The 18,004-nt window shown below is 38.8% G+C and overlaps 1 protein-coding gene across 1 annotated transcript in view; it reads right to left on the bottom strand.

The window, feature by feature from the left end:
- GPR26 (G protein-coupled receptor 26) overlaps positions 1 to 17,342 on the bottom strand; it is a 32,393-nt gene extending 15,051 nt beyond the window's left edge. Inside the window, exon 1 of the mRNA XM_020808752.3 lies at positions 15,726 to 17,342. Coding sequence (XP_020664411.1) covers positions 15,726 to 16,444 — 719 coding nt within the window. The 5' untranslated portion in view covers positions 16,445 to 17,342. The remainder of the gene's footprint in view (positions 1 to 15,725) is intronic.
- Positions 17,343 to 18,004: the final 662 nt, after the last annotated feature.

Below are 18,004 nucleotides of genomic sequence, written 5' to 3'. Positions count from 1 at the left end.
ACAAGAAATACCCTCATGCATGCCATGCTACTTTATATTTTGGCCTTAACATCAAATAATTACAGACTGACAAAGACTCAGTGTTGAAGGTGTGAGAGCATAACTGATCTGAACTATCTGGTGGCCTGCTGAAATCTTCACTTGATATTAGATATGGGCATGAATTTTAAAACATTGCAAAATTAATTGAAAATTGCTAATTCATCAATTTGTATTCATCAGAAGTTATGGCCTCAACAAATACAAATCAATGAATTTTTAGTTTTTTTTAATATGTTGGGCCATAAAATGCCCTCCCCCAAGGCACCTAGAGACACCAAAATTGCAGAGAATGTTTCCCTGACTCTCCTCTACAATCCCTCTGTGTTTGGTGAAGATTCAGTTTTCCTCAAGCCAGCTACTAAAGGGCACTTTCTCGTGAGGATCCACTTTGTAGGTATATAACTTGGGTGTCCAAAACACAATTTTCACCAACTTGGAAGGATTGTAGAGGAGACTAAGGGAAAGCTTCCCTGTTATTTTGGTGTCTCTAGATGCCTGGGGAGAGCCATTTTATAAGGTTTTAAAGGCAAAATGAATCAACAAACAAATTTGTAGATTTATCAGAAAAAAATCATAAATTCATTGTTCATGATTCATTAACCTTGATGAATCACTAATCAAAATGAATCTCTATTTTTCCAGTTCATGCCCATTTCTACTTGAAACCCTCCTCTCTCAGTCACTAGCAGACAGCAAAATCTGCATGTTTATAAAATTCCTCTTGGGCTGTTGTACGTAACTGATGAGGCTGATTTACACAGGATTGATGTCGGAACAGAACTGGCTCCTGAATGGTGCACAAAACATTTTAAATATATGCATAACTCTTGCACATACTGTGCAATCCAAACACAGTACAACAACATTTTTTTAAAAAAAGCTGTTTCATGTATTTGTTTATAATTGCTGGATACAATGTCACAATGCCCGGCTTTGTTCTTTTGGGATTTCCTGCTCTTTCTAGAATCATGAAGGCAAACTCAAAGGGCCAAAAACCCACAGTGAAAATTGCATGACAAACCGTGCGCCCACATTGCTGCGTTTGGTGTAGAAATGCTAAATATACATGGCATGTCATTTGCCTGAGGTGCTCCAGAGCTGAGCCAATTCTGGGCTGTTTTCAGTGATGTGAAAGGCCATTAGGATCTTAAAATAGCCAGGATGTCCTGATAAAACACTTTGCTGAAATCAGTGCTATTTCTGTACACAGACTACAAAGTAGCCAGAGAGAAACAAGTATTTTCTTCCAGGTTCCCTTTGACATTTAAATATGTTTAATAGCATTCCTGTTTTCACCTGCACTGTCACTCATCTTGAGCCAGTCATTCCTCAGGGTGTGATGTTAATAATGGATGGCTACCTGTGAGCAACCCTATCCAGTTCTGAAAGAATTCTGATTTGGCTTGTTGGCAGATAGCAGGAAATTATTATTGCCTTCCTGTGCAGTATCTAGGGCCAAAATCTTGGCTTCTCTGAGTAAAACAAGAATGTTGTCATGATTGGTGCTATGTTTTCCCCAAAATAAGACAGGGTCTTATATTAATTTTTGCTTGAAAAATGCATTAGGGCTTATTTTCAGGGGATGTTTTATTCTTTTCATGTACAACAATCTATGTTTATTCAAATACAGTCATATCTTCTGGTTGCTGCACAGTGGTGGAGGGTGGGGTTTCACTTAACTGGGGCTTATTTTGGGGGTAGGGCTTATATTACGAGCATCATGAAAAATCATACTAGGGCTTATTTTTGGGTTAGGTCTTATTTTTGGGGAAACAGGGTAGTATGGTAAAATGTATGCATTTCTGTGGTGGGAAACACTTACTGTTCTAAAGTCATCCTCAATGCAAGATATAACGTAATGGGCTGTGAATAAAGCTGCCTGGACAGAGCTGGATATTGCTTTTGTTGTTGTATATTATAAAAGGTACAATAGCTCAAATAATCAACCTTTGCTTGAAGAATTGGCAAAATAGACCTTTATGATCAAAGTTGCGAATCCTGCGAATATATTCAAACCTAACTTGTTATACCATGCAAGATTGTCAGATGCTTCTGAGTGAGCTACATATCTGTTCCTCTCTGTCTCATCCCCCAAGTCCTCAACCTTGCTTTGCTAAGCATAGATGTAAATCTTCATTATTTTTGTCTTTGTGGATGAGGACAAGGAATTGTGACTGTCTTCACCAAAAGGCCCGTGTGAACATATTTGCTACTCTTGAATCCATCCACACATTTGTGGGGAATATTTTTTTTGTGTGCCAAAAGTGTGCAAAAGCTGAACCGTAGGTCCTTAGATTCATGGAATTAAAGACTTAGGTGGGACTGTTTGTCCTAAAATAAACAAAAATGAAGATAATAAATTTTAGAATGCCAAATTTTAAGTATTTGTTCTATTTAGCTAACCTATTTCAGCCAGCTGTATTCTCTGGGTCTTCCTTAGGCACTAGAGGATAAAACAGAAAATACATTTTAAAACTGTTAGATAGTAAGTAGGAAAGTATGTAGCAGAAACCAGAACAATAAAAATAAAATGCAAACTGCCCTAATAATAAATATTAATGTGCCATCATGTCAGTTTTAAATGATGGTGACCTTTTTGGGGTTTTCCAGCTGGAGAACACTTAGAAGTGGTTTACCATTTCCTTCTTCTGAGGGCAACCTGGGACTGTGCAACTTGCCCAAGGCCACACAGGCTGGATATTTTCTCAGGAGGCATAGTGGGGAATCAAACCCCCAACCTCTAGCTCCACACCCAGGTACCAAAATCACGGAGCTATCCCTAGAGCCTACAAAGATTACTCGCAATTTAGAAAAAAATTATCTCTGTCACAGTTGAAGAATTTGAAGCGCTAGGTGGGTTGTGTGCATGATTCATAAAAATCAGCCAGCCCTTCTGAGCTAGCTTTGCTTTTCAAAGGGAAAGGACAATAATTTATCCTTTTCTTTTCTTTCCCAGATTTGTAGACCCTAACAATAACAAACATCTATCTTTTTATATTGGTCTTTTTTGGAGGCAAGGAATGGAGCTTTCAAAATCCTAATCAAGGTATCTGGTCCAATGAGGATTGCCAAAATCAATGGAGATGAGGAATTTAGTAAGTATTCTTCACGTAAACTGCTGGATAGCTCAGTGGTTTAGGTATCTGGCTGCAGAGTCAGAGGTTGGGAGTTCATTCCCCCACTGTGCCTCCTTGACAAGGGTTGGACTTGATGATCCATAGGGTCCCTTCTTGCTCCATAGTTTTAAGATTCTAAGATTAGTATTATTTCTAGTGTTGAGCAGTAATTTTTATCTATCTATCTATCTATCTATCTATCTATCTATCTATCTATCTATCTATCTATCTATCTATCTATCTATCTATCTATCTATCTATCTATCTATCTATCTATCTATCTATCTATCTATTTATTTATTTATTTATTTATTTATTTATTTATTTATTTATTTATTTATATCCCCCCTATCTGGTCACAGAAGGACCACTCTAGGCGGCTAACAAACTTAAGTAAGATATTAAGTGATGTTCCATTCCCTTTGTGTAAACCTATGTGCTTTTAAATATCTTTTAATTAAGGGTCTGATCACACCTGGTAAAAGAAACCCAGTTATACCAATATGTCTATTTTTTAGATCATTTCATAAATTTCTAAGCACATGACGAATGGCCAAGATCAACTCATTTTCCCAGTTAGCAGTTTATTTCCAGCCCCCCCCCCCTTGCTGGGAGAATTGTTTTATTTTGTACCAATGATGAATCAAATTATTTCTTATTGTTTCAGCCCATGTGAACATTGCTGTTGATTTATTTCCTTTGCAAATGGGTCAGGTTTCTGACTGCTATGGCCACTTCATGGCCACTGCACTTGTATCCTTTAGTTTTTTTTAAAAAGGTATATCGACAAATCTGTATTAGGATCTGCTTGTGCCACTGCCTCTGCTGTCATAGCCTCAAAAAAAACCCCGATATGACTATATTGCTCAGAAGGAGACATCCTTTCCCTTTCCCTTGCAAATGAAAGAGGGCTTCAGATTTCCCCCTTTGGATTGTAAAAAAAAGGAGTGCTGTATCTATTTAACCCTGCTCTTCACAATATTTTGCATGTCTTTCCAAACCCACTCCTGATGCTGTTCAAAAGGTAAAAGATAAGCAGGAAGGAGGGAAGGGGAAAAGGGGGGGGGGGAGGAAAGAAATACTTCTTTCACTGTATTTCTGTATCAATATATCAACTTTGTTTGGTTGGTTTTTTAAAAAAGGACAAGGGGAGCTAATTGATCCAACAAATAGTAGAGAAAATGAACTGATACAAAATTAAAAAGCAGTGTAGCCTGGTATAATGGTTCAAATAGAAAGAAATGAATTGATACAATTAAAAACAACGTGAACACTCCTGTGGGTATATATTCCGTATGACGGCAAAAATAAATGTATTGGTGCAACCGAAGTATGGAAAGAATTGGTATAATTGGGGTTCTTTTGGCGCGTGTGATTAAGCCCTATGTTGTGATTTCAGCATTACAAGCTGATTGTTCATGTTTTAGTATTATATTTTCAACACTATGCCAAACTTGTGAGCAGCTCTGAGTACCAGTTTTGGGAAGGTATGTTACAATCATGGATATGTAACTATCGTGTTCCTCTGAATGCAAGTGGAATGTACTGTGTCAAAGAAGTCCATGATACTGAGGGATTCTTGATTGCATGCAACCTACAATTCATATGAATAAACATGAGCAGAGTCTCCCTTTAAAGCTCTCAGTTTAACATAAGAAACTCCAGAAGAGGGGTTCAGGAGTGGGAGCCAGTATATATGGTCCCTATTTACATAATCACTTATGGTCCTCACACATTCAGGCAAATAACTGAAAAAGAGGTGTCTTCTAAGCAGCTATATGAAATCTCTCTCTCGCTCTCTCTTTTCATCACTTTGAATGCCATGTTCAACATGGATGCTACCCGCCTAGAGTGGTCCGGTGGTCGAGATAGGCGGGGTATAAATCAAATAAATAAATAAAATAAATAAAATATATTTTTTTAATTTTTTAATTTTATTTTCAAAACTATTGGGTAACGGGGAAGGAATACAAAAGGCAAAGGGCAGTGGGGAGGGGAATGGAAAAAGGGTTAATAAATAAAATAAATAAAATATTGTGGGAAAGCTTTGTATAGGTTTTTTGGGGTAAAGCCTAGAATTGGTCCAGATGTCATCATCTGTTTCACCAATATGTTTGTGGAAATTCCAGGACTAAAACAAACTGCTATGATCCACTCAGTTTCCTCTCCTTAACCCTGCTAAAACAGTCAAAACAAAATGCACAAGAGAGATTGTGGCAACTGAGGCCAGCTGGTTAGCAGAAGCATATTCAAAACTCAGACAAACCAAGTTCAAGAACAAGGTTATAAGATCACACCAATTAGCATCTGTGTTCTACTGCTCCAATTTACTGGAGAATATCTTATTACTTGATATTCCTTTGTTTTGCTCACAAATGTGTGTGTTCTGTAGTAAATTTGCTCACATATGTGTGTGTTCTGGTAGTAAATAGTCAAACAGACAAATAGACAAAAATTAATTAGATTGCCAAGCTCAGGCAGGTATTTTATCTACAAGGACTCTAATGGTGAGGATAGACCCAACAGTTAAAATACACTAGAGGTGCTTCTAGAGCACATTTTCTCCTCTAAACTTCTCTATCCTAATTCTCTGTGTGTGGGCCTGCCCTTAAAGATGGTTTGATATCAGCAAAGTATAACTATCGCTTTAAAATATGGCTACCAGAAGTGCCCATTATGATTTTCTCACCTTTGCATTCCCCCCCCCCACTGTACTGGCTCTTGTTCCATTTCTGGACCACTGGTGGTACTAATATGGTAAACCATCAGTTCTAAGGATGAGAGCACTTAAGAGACCACTTCTTACATGAGTCTACCTGGGTGACAATTTTGTTTCAGTTTGTTTCTGATAAGAATTTAATAAAATTCACAATTCCTTCATATTCAGAGTCAAAAGAACATGGCTTTTTAAAAACTGGACACAGGAGAAACCAAATGGACAAATTTCAGCATCCAGACCTGTTTCAAGAGCTCAGCTATTGAAAGTATGGGTTTGAGTCCTTGCCTTTGGGTACGGTAATTTTGGATTCCCATTCATTGGGATTGGAACCCTCAGGTTAGTGCTGAAAGAGGGTCGCTACATCTTCTATTCCCCCCCCCCCCCCCGTCTGAAAGGGTTTTCCTCTTTAACATATGGCAGGCCAGAACACTGCAAACCTTCCACTGGATAGAGCTGTACCTTTTGAATTTGGTGACTGCAAGTGGCTGAGAATGTATTTCCAGTTCATTTGGGAAGTGGGTGTTAGCATTTACAAACGTCTTCATATCTGGGATAGAGAAAAAGTTTTCTTTTTTTCTTTCAAATCAAATGCAGAGGAAACTGATATTGACTAGTTTTGCTATCCATAATACCAAAATCTTCAACAGAGCAGAGATGTCATGCTGGATTCCCTTGCCATCCCCGGAGTGACAAACACCACAGACATCCTGAAACTAGGGTTTAGCTGTGAAATTCTCTCCTCAAGGATAACCATCTCAGACATATCATGCCATTCCAGTGCTATAATTTTTCCTTAATTCAATTCTGTGTAAATATGTAGCAGATTGTACTTTAAGAATGTTTATAGTGTCCAGTTTGCCACTTTGAATTGTTTTTCTTAGCTCATAATTGTATATTTTAGTTATGTACTATATTTTGTAATTCTAATACTACTGCAGGAACATGTTTGATGTGCAGGACTGAAATAATTAAAACAAGTGAACAAATTATTTAACACAAATCAATGGAAACTATCTTCTCTATACATAACAGGTGATGCCTGCCTTGGGACTACGAAACATATCAGTTTGGACATTTTTTAATAGATGTCTTAAAAACTGTCATTCTATGTATATTACAAATTCCTGTTAACAGAAAAATGTGTTTTGGTACTTAAGCGAAAAACATTTCCTCCTGTCTCAGGAGTGCAAGAGGAACGCTTTAAAAATGTATGCCTCTGTCACAAATGATGCTGAATGAATACTCTTAACAAGCCTTTTGCCTTTACAGTGTTTATGTCTAGTTTATACCTCTGTTTGGGCATGGATAACCCAGTTTGCTTCAACATGCAGCTGGAGAATGCCATCCCAGAATCATGTATCATTGACCCCTCCTATTGTCACACATATTGCATGGATAGGCAGAATACAACACATGTGCACACAGCTTGTACACACCTGTCTCTAGGTGAACCAGAGCCCTCCTCTCCATATTCCCAATGTAGTTTACAAACACACACACACACACACACACACACACACACACACACACACACACACACACACACACACACACACACACACACACACACGGGACCTTCTCCCACATATGTTGAGGTGTCAGGTTGCATACCTCCTAGTAAGGCTCAGAACAGTTGTATTAATGTAACTGGGTCTCATCCCTTATGGGCATCCAAGATAAATGCTAGAATTGTCAGAAATGTTGCAATTGTCAACAAAGGCATGTGTGCACATGGTGTAATTAAAAACAATATGGCTTACAGGGAAAAATACCTGGAAACCTGTGTTCTACCTTACATGTAGGATTTTGTGTCTCTCCTGCACTCAGAGAAAAATCGAAAGTATCTAGAAATGCCTTCTGTTTAGGAGACAACTGGAGGACACTGGAGCAGAAATTGGTAGCTCAACCATACTGGACTGCAACTCCAAGGTTGTAGAATTATGTCTATTCTTTTTTTTAAAAAAAAAACCCTTCAAAATAGGTGGAAAGGTTGCTCGACTGGAAAGTTTCTCTCCATGGAGTCTGACATTGTTATAGAGAACAAAACTGAACCGTAGGCTTAAGAAGCCCTGATATTTGGACAGGAAGGGAGCACCATTCTGTATCCTTCCCTTTGCTTTCTAAAAATGAAATATAGGCCTGATTTGAGATTTTTCCTTAGCTTCACCTTTTACTCTGTCAGAGTGAAGCATAAATGTTATTGGGGAATATGTCTCCATGTGAGGCATAATGGAAATGTACTGGGGAACAAAAATATGAATGAGTAAAGGCTGAAGAAACCATTTTGTTACAGAGAAGGGTGGGTGTTGCTGATATGCCTTTAGTCAGCTAGGTTTTTTGTACCATATATTACTTGCTGCTGACTGCAGATGATGTATGCAAGTGCCTAATCACCCAAGTGGCCAGTTTAGGCAGATTACATTGAGATAAAGGTCTTATGGGAATCCCTTTATGGTGCATTGCTGGAAGTACTTACAGTCCCAAATACCAAAAATGGAAACAATATTTTTCTAACCACAGGATAGGGCAAACAAAAAGTTGACATTGGTATTTGTTAATATCTATCTATATGTTTTATGACAACTTCAACAAGCGTGCAGCATACAAATACTGCAGTAATACTAAATTGTTCAGATTGCTGTGACAAAACAGTCTTATATGATCAAATAGTCTTATGTGATAACACCTCGTGATATCTGATGTGTATGAACCATCTTGAAGGCAAGTGATGCAATACTTTATTCTAACTTAATGATATTATTTATAATGTACATCATTGCACTGCTCTATACATATGAACACTGATGAGAAGAGTAGTGGTAGAGCCATGTCTATGTGCATACACAGATAAATGTGCATATGAAGTCTGGCACAATGATTGGGATTAAATCAGGAATTATTCAGATTGTGTGTTGATAGAGAAATTCAAATGTAAGTCTTTCTCCCCCAGAATGGAAGGATTAGAAAAACAATTCCGCATACATTTCTGCTTTCTATTAGACCCCCTCCCTGTGTCATTTTATTAATTCATATAGGAGGGGGCAGCAAGAAGCTCCCAGAGATTAAGAGACTCCACCGCCTCTGTCTTCTATGGACGTTGCTTGGGCTGTACCTATGTTGAGCTTGTGTCTTTGCAGTGGCATTATGGAGCATCTTCCTCCATGAGTCTAATGTGTGGAGACGGGTAAAAAAATGAGAGCTTGGAAAAGTTGCATTTTTGAATTACAAGTTGTAGAATTGGACAGTATGGAATTCTATAGTTTACTTTTCTACACTCTGTAAAAGATCATAAGGAAGCAAACTCCATAAAAGCAGAAAAGCCCTGATATTAAATTTCTACACTTAGATTTTGTCCCTTTGGTAACTGAAGATTCAGAGTGAATTTCTGCCTGAGCCCAGGAAAAAAGAAAAGAAAAGGATGTCTGGCCTTTTCTTGGAAGTGAGGTTTAACAGCACAGTGATTTAGATTTCTGGCTCTGGAGTCAGAGATTGGGAGTTCAGTTTCCCAATCAGTCTCCTTTGAGTACAGCCAGCCTGTGTGGCCTTGGGCAAGCTGCGCAGTCCCAGGGCACCCCCCAGAAGAAGGAAATGGTAAGCCATTTTTGGTATTCTGTACCTGGAAAATCTTGAAAAGGGTCACCATAACTCAGAATTGACTCAATGGCACATGATCATAGTGATTCCTCCTTCTTTTCCAAGCTAGACTTTCAAGATGCTATACCAGCAGCTCTTCCTGGCTTAAAGTTGTCCATGTTTCACTTGGCTGCTGAATACTCTCCACATTTGTCCATGTTTTCCAACCTTTCTTAAATTTCACTGAATTTTTGTTTATCGTAGAGGACAACATCACAGAGATTGGATGGCAAATGAAGACATGAAAAGAAAATGGGTGGAATTTTTAAGAAAGGGAAATAGACCTTTTGTGCTATACAACAGGTGAAATTCTGCAGCAATTAATAAAACTGGCTATCTATGTGATTGAAGGGTTGACATATTGGGTTTTTTTAAAAAAAAATCTTCAAAAATCCATATATCTTCAGTGCAATCAATTGCAGTTAGTAGATAGCTGAAATCCTTCAAGTAGTTAAGCAAAGATTAAAGTATGATTCATTATCTTCTCTTTCAAAGTTTTCCCTCTTGCCTTTTTCTATTTTATCTTTTATCACTCTTTTGATGTTCCTTAATTTCAGATTTGAAGGCCATAATTCTATTCCCTTTTATGAGAGTCTAACTGAATAAATTAAATTCTTAATTCTTATCAAATGTGTAGGATTGGACTGCAAATTTATTGTATGTTTTTGTGTTTGTCAATTTACGTGTTTTCAGTTACATCAAATAATATATTGCCCAGAATCCTACTACTTATGTATACTATTGTGTGTCAAACGGCATCAATTTTAGTAGCAAATAGTGATTTGGTGCACAATGAATATAAGGCTTAGCTTCCTAACTATCAGCAGTTCACTCTGCAGTTTTCCCTGTTTGAGTTATGCTGGCATATATGAGTAAGAGTATTGTGGCCATTGGTGATGTTCTGGATTTTAGACACTGATGCTGATAGATATATTTGCTTTTTGCTTGGTTAAGGTGGAGAAACAAGATATGATTTTCAGGATGAAACATCTGAAACTTTAGCTCAGTTTGAATATTCAATTATCATTTTTAAAATTTGAAATACAGCAAAATCTTGGTACTGAGCTTCTTGATATATGGTTGATATATGGTTTAGGGTAAAATGTAATATACATTGCAATCCTATATATGACTCAGAAGTCCAAATGAGTTCAATGAGACCTACTCCAAAGTAACTGTGCATGGGACTGTGTTATTAAGCTATGATGTACATCTCTCTCTCTCTCTCTCTCTCTCTCTCTCTCTCTCTCTCTCTCTCTCTCTATCTATCTATCTATCTATCTATCTATCTATCTATCTATCTATCTATCTATCTATGAACTGCTGGCTAGCTCAGTGCCTTAGGTCTTTGGCTGCGGAACCAGAAGTTGGGAAATTGGCTGTGCCTACTTGAGAGGGGCTGGATTCGATGATTCATAGGGTCTCTTCCACCTCTGCATTTCAAAGATTATTATCTCTCTATATCAGAATTCTTCTCATTGGAATGTTGATCTGCCAGATGATGTTGGCTAGAATCCAAGTGAGTATTTATGCCTGCTTAAGTGCATTGTAAGCCGATATGGCAAATAGCTTGTCATTAATGATTCTCTAATTGAATCCCTAGGAAAGTGTCAGTTGTGCGGCTTGGCATATGACTAGAAATTTGATTGGGGACTCATTCATCACTCCAATTTACAACAATGCACTTATATAGATGTAAATATTCACTTCAATTCTCACCATTGTTGCTACATTCATAGTGTACCCTTAATCTACTTTGAACAATTAGCCATGTATATGTATTGTTTTATCTCAAGAGGTTTCTGTATAATTGACACTCTGATTTAAACAAATGTCTGATAGTAGTAGTAAATGTCTTTCAAATAGTTTTGATAAGTGAGGCTGCAGTATGATACAACATATCTAAACCTTTTGCTGACTTTAATCCTGTTTGTGTTACTTAGTTAGGCATCCTTCAGTTCGAAAGACTGTGGCAACATGCTCTGTGTGGAGGACTTGGAACAGCGTCTAGTGTGGCTGAGGAGGCCAATTCGAGAGTGACAATCTCTTCCACACTGGAGACAAATCCAATCTGTCCCCTGTCCAGCTCCCTGGTTTTGCTGCTTTTGTGACTTCCTCTTTGCCTCAGCCTGCTGGGCAAGGGTCTCTTCAAATTGGGAGAGGCCGTGATGCAGTGCCTGCCTCCAGGCTGAACGCTCAGATGTCGTATGGTGTTTGTGTAACTACACCATACGAAACTAATAGCATCATCCTGGGGATGATTTTTAGAAATAAGAGTCTCCCCACTATTCTACAGCTGTCAACAGCTTCCCCACAACAAAGGGAATTCTGTGGGAGCCTTGTAACCTTCAAAGGTGGGTGAGTAAAGGAGGAATACATTTTTTAAAATTTCTGAAAAATCACTGTGGTTGATGGTCTCATTGTCTTCACGTAGCATAGCAGTGCAAACAGAATTTGAGCCAGTATTTTATTTTCTTACTGGGAGCAGACTGGATGGTGTGGCCTCAGTGGGTTCTGGGTGATCTAACACACTCCCTATGCTGTGGAGGGTTTTGATTTCTCTGTGTTCTGTTTCAAGACCTAAGAATAAGAGAGTAATGTTGACGTGTCATCAGAGGACTTCCTTGACCACTCCAGTGTATGGCACCATATGGCATCTTCCTACTTAAAGCTGTTCTATTTCCTTGCTGCTTAGTCCTGTTACACATTATGAAAGGCTTGCAAATGACTTTGCTGTGTGACATCCAACAAATTCTGAAAAAGTGATCCTGTCATTTGGCCATGAATCATGCTTTCCTACTGCACAGAATTCAGCCAGTGAGATATATATATATCTCACTGGCTGAATTATGTGCAGTAGGATAGCATGATTCATATATATATGAAGGATTTGCAGCTTATCCTATTATGTGGCATGAAGGGAGTGTTGTATTATAGAAAGATTATAATTAAGGATATTTACTTTGGTATAGCCTATACTAATCTACTATTTTACAAGAGATGGAATACAAGATTGATGACACTTGAAATTAACCATGGTTACCAGAAATCACACTCTCAGCTTCATGCTATGCTTCAGGAACAGACTAGTAGGATACACATAAAATTAAGATTGATGAGGCAATTGGCATAAGAATATGCTTCTTTCTGTCCTGATTTCTGAAATCTGTCATATATCACCCAGCCTGCTTTTAAGCAAAGCGGAATATACCAAGTATCATTGGATATTTTCCATTTTAGCTAAGTGTCTTCATGGGGTGGGCAACGTAATAACATTTAATGCTTTACATACCATAATTAATGAATGATGTACTTCAATACTAGAAGCAGGCAATCAGCATAGAAGGTTTACATGAGAAAATGTCTTATGCAAGCTGGGTAAAAGAACAGATTGTTTTTCCATATTTCCCTTCTTTTTCGTACAGAGCCATGCAGAAGCATGAACATAAAATGGTAAGTTTTTACAGAACAAATAGTTTCTTGCACGAGAGGAAAAGAGTTGAAGGGAAATAATGAGGTAAAACTGAAGCAACATTTAATGGATATACTCCTTCTAGTCTTAAGAAAGTGGGGAGCTCACAAAACTGCTGAAGCCAGGGGGTGACTAGTTTCAACTCAGGATAGATGAGAATTGTGGTGGGTCATTTTTTTGATAAATTGTTTCCAAATTCCACAATTATTTTTGTTATATGTAAAGAAAAGGACTTTGAGATTTAGGGGGAAAAACAAACAAAAGTCAAATATGAGAGACAGCAAGACTGACAGATTCACTCATCCAGTCAGAGGACTATGCAAGCCTCACTATTAAAAGTATGGGTTTGAATCCCTAGTTTTTCAAACACCTTTGTGGAGCTGAATTAGAGTTGTTTTCAGGCTCCTCATTTTCAATAACAGCAAGGTGGGCAGGTACAGCACAATCTTCTCAATATTGGTTATAGATGCATTTATTCAGTTTAACTAATGAAGATAGTTTAATATTTTGTTGGGGTTTTTTTTGGCTAAGATTTTTTTTTTTAGTAAGAATCAATTTTAGGCTACCTGGAGTGAAGCATTATATTTGAACATGGTCACTCCATGTTTAGTATCAAAACTCATTAGCTGAAGCAAGCCATGTTTAAACCATATTCATGAAGCTGGCTTGTTCAATTAACCACAGTTAAGTTTAACACAAATTCAGGATTTGTACATTGCCCTTCAGATTTCCTTTTCACAACTGTGTCAGATGAAAAAGCAGAGCATAGAAGCTGGGCTCATGTTTAATGATCTGCCATTGTTTACTATTATTTCTGAAATAGGTCAAAGTCTCATTTTACCACCTATCTTGAAAAAAACCAGATGCCCATTTTTCTTTCTGATCATAAGATGACAATAGTTTGGTATCTTAGGTAGCTAGTACAATGCCTCAATTTTATGACAGCTCCATAACCAACAGCCTCATGGTCTGCCATAGTGTTATAATCCCTTTGTGATACAGCTTCAAATTAACTCAAACATAACTGATGTTTAGCATTTCTAAGACTACTTATGATGCCTCTGAAAGTGCTCAAGTTCCTCCAGTTCAGAACTGTCTCTGATGAACTGCATATATTGTAACAATCTGGAGTTGGATTATCCCAGATAAATATCTCCCCATGAATATGTATCCCATAGTCTGCATTCTGTGTTCCATCAATCACTCCCCAAATTCTTAACTGCCCGTCGGACATGTCCATGAACACAACACCACTTCTGATCCAATGTGACATTATCTTCACTCTGGCTCATTTGATGGTTTCCTCAAAACACTTTCAGAACTAAATATCTTATTGCAATGCCCACTTGCCTCTTTTCCTGCATTCTCTTGCTCAGTGCTGGGCATTTACAGCAAATGTCACTGACAGTGTCTTGATAAGAACAGTTTGCTATGTCAGCCATCTCTGAGAGGTCATGCAGCATCAAACTACTATAGCGTTCACAAGCCCAGCTTTCATAAGAAAGTTAGGTATTATTATACCCCATCCCCTTTATGGCAGAGTTTCGTATTCTCTATCTCTCTTGAAACCACACTAATTCCTTTTATCATTACATTGCAGATTGACTCTGTTTTCATAGGGACAACAAACTTCCAGCTCAACACACATGCACACACAGTGGGACAGCCTGATTGGGAGCCTCACTTCACCTTTTCTCTCTTTTCTCAAGCACTTCCTCACCTCCACCCCCATGAATCCTATCATTCTCACTTCTACCAGAGACTTTACTGTTTGTCACATATCTGGTGACACTTCTCCCTTCCTTTCTCTGCAACTGCAAAAATCCCAATAAACCCCCTTTCCCCCTCATTTGTACTTCTCCTCATGCTGTCTTCCTCTCCCGTCAGCAACATTTACTCTAGCTAAGTCAGTCGGACCAATTTTCCCTTGTCAGATCCTCTCACATCTGATTTCTGAGGCTTCTACCTCACATATCATCTAGCGATAGTCCTTCATTCTCTATGACATTGCTTTTTGTACCTCCCCCTGGTTATCACTCTCCAGCCTACTAGGTCCTTGCTCTCCCCTCCTCCCATGGTTTGAGACTCATTTTTCATATCTAGAAAATATGGGTTAGGTAAGGACTCGTGAGCAGATTTAACTCAAGTTTCCTTTGCTTGTCAGTATGAATTTTGATCTCTGTGCTATTTTGGATGTATTTGTACCTTGTGCTTGTTTTGGAAATATTATTTCTCTGGACATTCTTCCTTCAAGGAAAATAAAGTTACTGGCTCCATGGGGGCACTTAAACTAACACAGGAAACAGAAAGGCTTGCAGTGCACCATTTTCCTCATTACAAAGCCTTAACTGACATAACAAATTACAGTTTAATCCAGTTCACCCATGAGAACTACAGAGGGATGTTAATGAATAGACATGGATCTGTTCTCTGCAGGTGACAATGGCAAAAATTCAGACACAGCCCAAATGGGAATGCATGCATATGGAAACATTTTTGATTCTACCACAAGCCCATCTTAAACACATGCAAAGATCCCTGGATGACTTTGTTTGCTGTTTGGAGAGCATAATTAGCAATTAATTTAGAAGCTACAAAGCAACCTGTGAATATGAACATGCAGAGTAGAAATAACAAGGCACAACTGGATGATAATGTGGTTTGGTACTGAACCCAACCTTGTGTCTCCACAGGCATACTCAGTGTGTAACCTTGCCAGTGAAGGACACAGGTGCTTTCTTACCTGGGATGGATGTCCACAAGCAGCACGAGGGTCTGCATAGTTATCACGTCAATCCTTTTACAGTGAAAGCGTGCCACCTTCAGCACTTTTAGATATGTGAAACACAAGACTATGAGAGAGAGAAGGAAACTGAGGGAATGAAAGACCCCAGTAAAAATAATGAACTGTGTCCTGTCCTCCAGTCTTTTGTTGTACAGAGTGCAGGAGGCATAAAGGTGATGGAAACCCACCCAGGAAAGAGATGTTGCCACGATAGGGAAGGACACAGAATGTAACCACGTGTAGCTCAGTATGAGAGCAGCATCTTTGTAGCGCATCTTGGAATGGTAATTTAGAGGAAAGACCACTGCTATCCACCGGTCGATGCTGAGAGCGGCCATACTCAGCATGGAGTTTGTGGTCAAGAAAGTCTCTAGAAAACCCACAATATGGCAAAGCTGGTCTCCTCCTGGTGGATTTTTGTAAATGATCCCAGCCAGGGTCAGAGGCATGTTCAAGACAGTCATCAACAAGTTGCAGAAGGTCAAGTTGAGGATAAACAATCCCGGGACTTGCTTGCGGATATCTGTGCTGTACAAAAAGCAGATCAGCACCAGCACGTTGGACAGCAGCGACACCAGGATGAGCACCACAATCAAGAAAGCCAGGATCACTTCCCAAATGTTCATGGTGCCTCCATTCACAGGAGGAACATTTCCAAAACTGCACCCAGCTGGCATCCAGAAAACATGGTGCGAGGCACTCTCACACCCTCCTCCTCCTCCTCCTCCTCCCCCCCAGCCTGCTCACACTCCTGCATGCCCTCAGTATTTTTAGAAGAGCTGCCGTTCCCCACCCCCCCACTGCTGCTTCTTTCCACATCAACGCTTTTTAGAGACATGCACAAAAAGCACTGGGAATGCCCATCGAACTATAAGGAAAGCTTTAAAAATATATACATAAACATATATAGCATATATATTACCAGGACCAAGCCACGATCTCCTTCTAAAGAAAGCAGAATATTCTGAGCAGCAGCTCTTCTGAGATCCCTAATTATTCATCCTAAAGCTTCTCTCAGCAATTCAACCAGTATATTTATTCTCTTTACCTCTCGTCCTCTCTCTCTTTCTGTGTGTGTATCTCTCTCTCTCTCTCCTGCTTTCACTCTTTCTCTCTCCCCCTCCCACCTACTCGTTTCCAGGCTGACTCTAACCTGCTTTTATGATCAGAGATAAATCCCCCATTAATGGATTAAAGCATGCATATGGCTGGTGATTTGCTGGCATGATTAATTTTCCTATCTTCCTTTTAATTCCTCCCCCTTCCCAACTTCACCCAGCTCATATCCTTCGATATCTGAGCATCTTTAAAAAAAATCCATACATCAGTTTAACATCTTTAGTAGTTCTTCCCTTTCAAACAAAAGATTTTGAAATCCCATCCTCCTGCCTTCTTTCCTCCCCTCCCCCAGCTCACATCCTTAAAAGGAATAGCTCTTCCTTTATTTATGTTGAGGGGCTTGGTCAGAGATAATGCCAAAGACAACATGCATTTCCTTTTACTGTCAAAAGACTCAAGAGCTTTATGCATTCACTTCGTTTATAAATTTGAAAGTTCTCTCACAAAAAAAAAAAGATAAAATTACCTCCTTCACAGAAAGAAAACAAATGTGTCGAGGAGAGCTGAATGGACTTTGTTTGAAGCCCTAACTAAGCCACCCCAAAATCTAAGCTAAAGAAAACATACGGAGATCAATGGCAAGTATACCTGTGGCCTCTATTAGTGTTTTCACGCAGAAATCAGAACCTTTCATATAGAACTGTGGTAGGAGAAGGGGGGGGGGAGAGAAGAAAAGTGGATCAGAATGCAGAGGAAAAGAGGAAGACAGAGGTATAAAGGTAAGAGAGAGAGGAAGTACCAGTAATCTTTGGGACAGAAGGAAGATAGGGGTAGAAATCTTCCAACATACACCCAGCTGCTTGGAAGTCTCTTGATTCCTCAGTAAATACTAGATTGACCCTACAGTTTTCTGCAAGCACAGCCTTGCAGCAATTGATTTTTTAGAACTCCTCAGAAACCAAATTATGCATTTTAATAATTTCACAGCTTCTATGGATATTTGTGCTATAATATGTAAGTGTAAGTGTTTACACCTAACTATCAATAAAATGGGTAAGAGAGAGGAATTGCTAGATGCCAGGTGATAAGCATACAAGGCGTTTGGATTTCATCCGCATGTTTCCACTTACATTGTCTAGTTTCTAGACTTCTCCCATGCCAAAAAGAAAGGAAAAGAG

This window comes from Pogona vitticeps, chromosome 3, assembly GCF_051106095.1.
Source record: "Pogona vitticeps strain Pit_001003342236 chromosome 3, PviZW2.1, whole genome shotgun sequence".
NCBI classification, from domain to species: Eukaryota; Metazoa; Chordata; class Lepidosauria; order Squamata; family Agamidae; genus Pogona; species Pogona vitticeps.
Note: the sequence above shows the minus strand (reverse complement) of the source record. Positions and strands in the feature narration are given on the sequence as shown.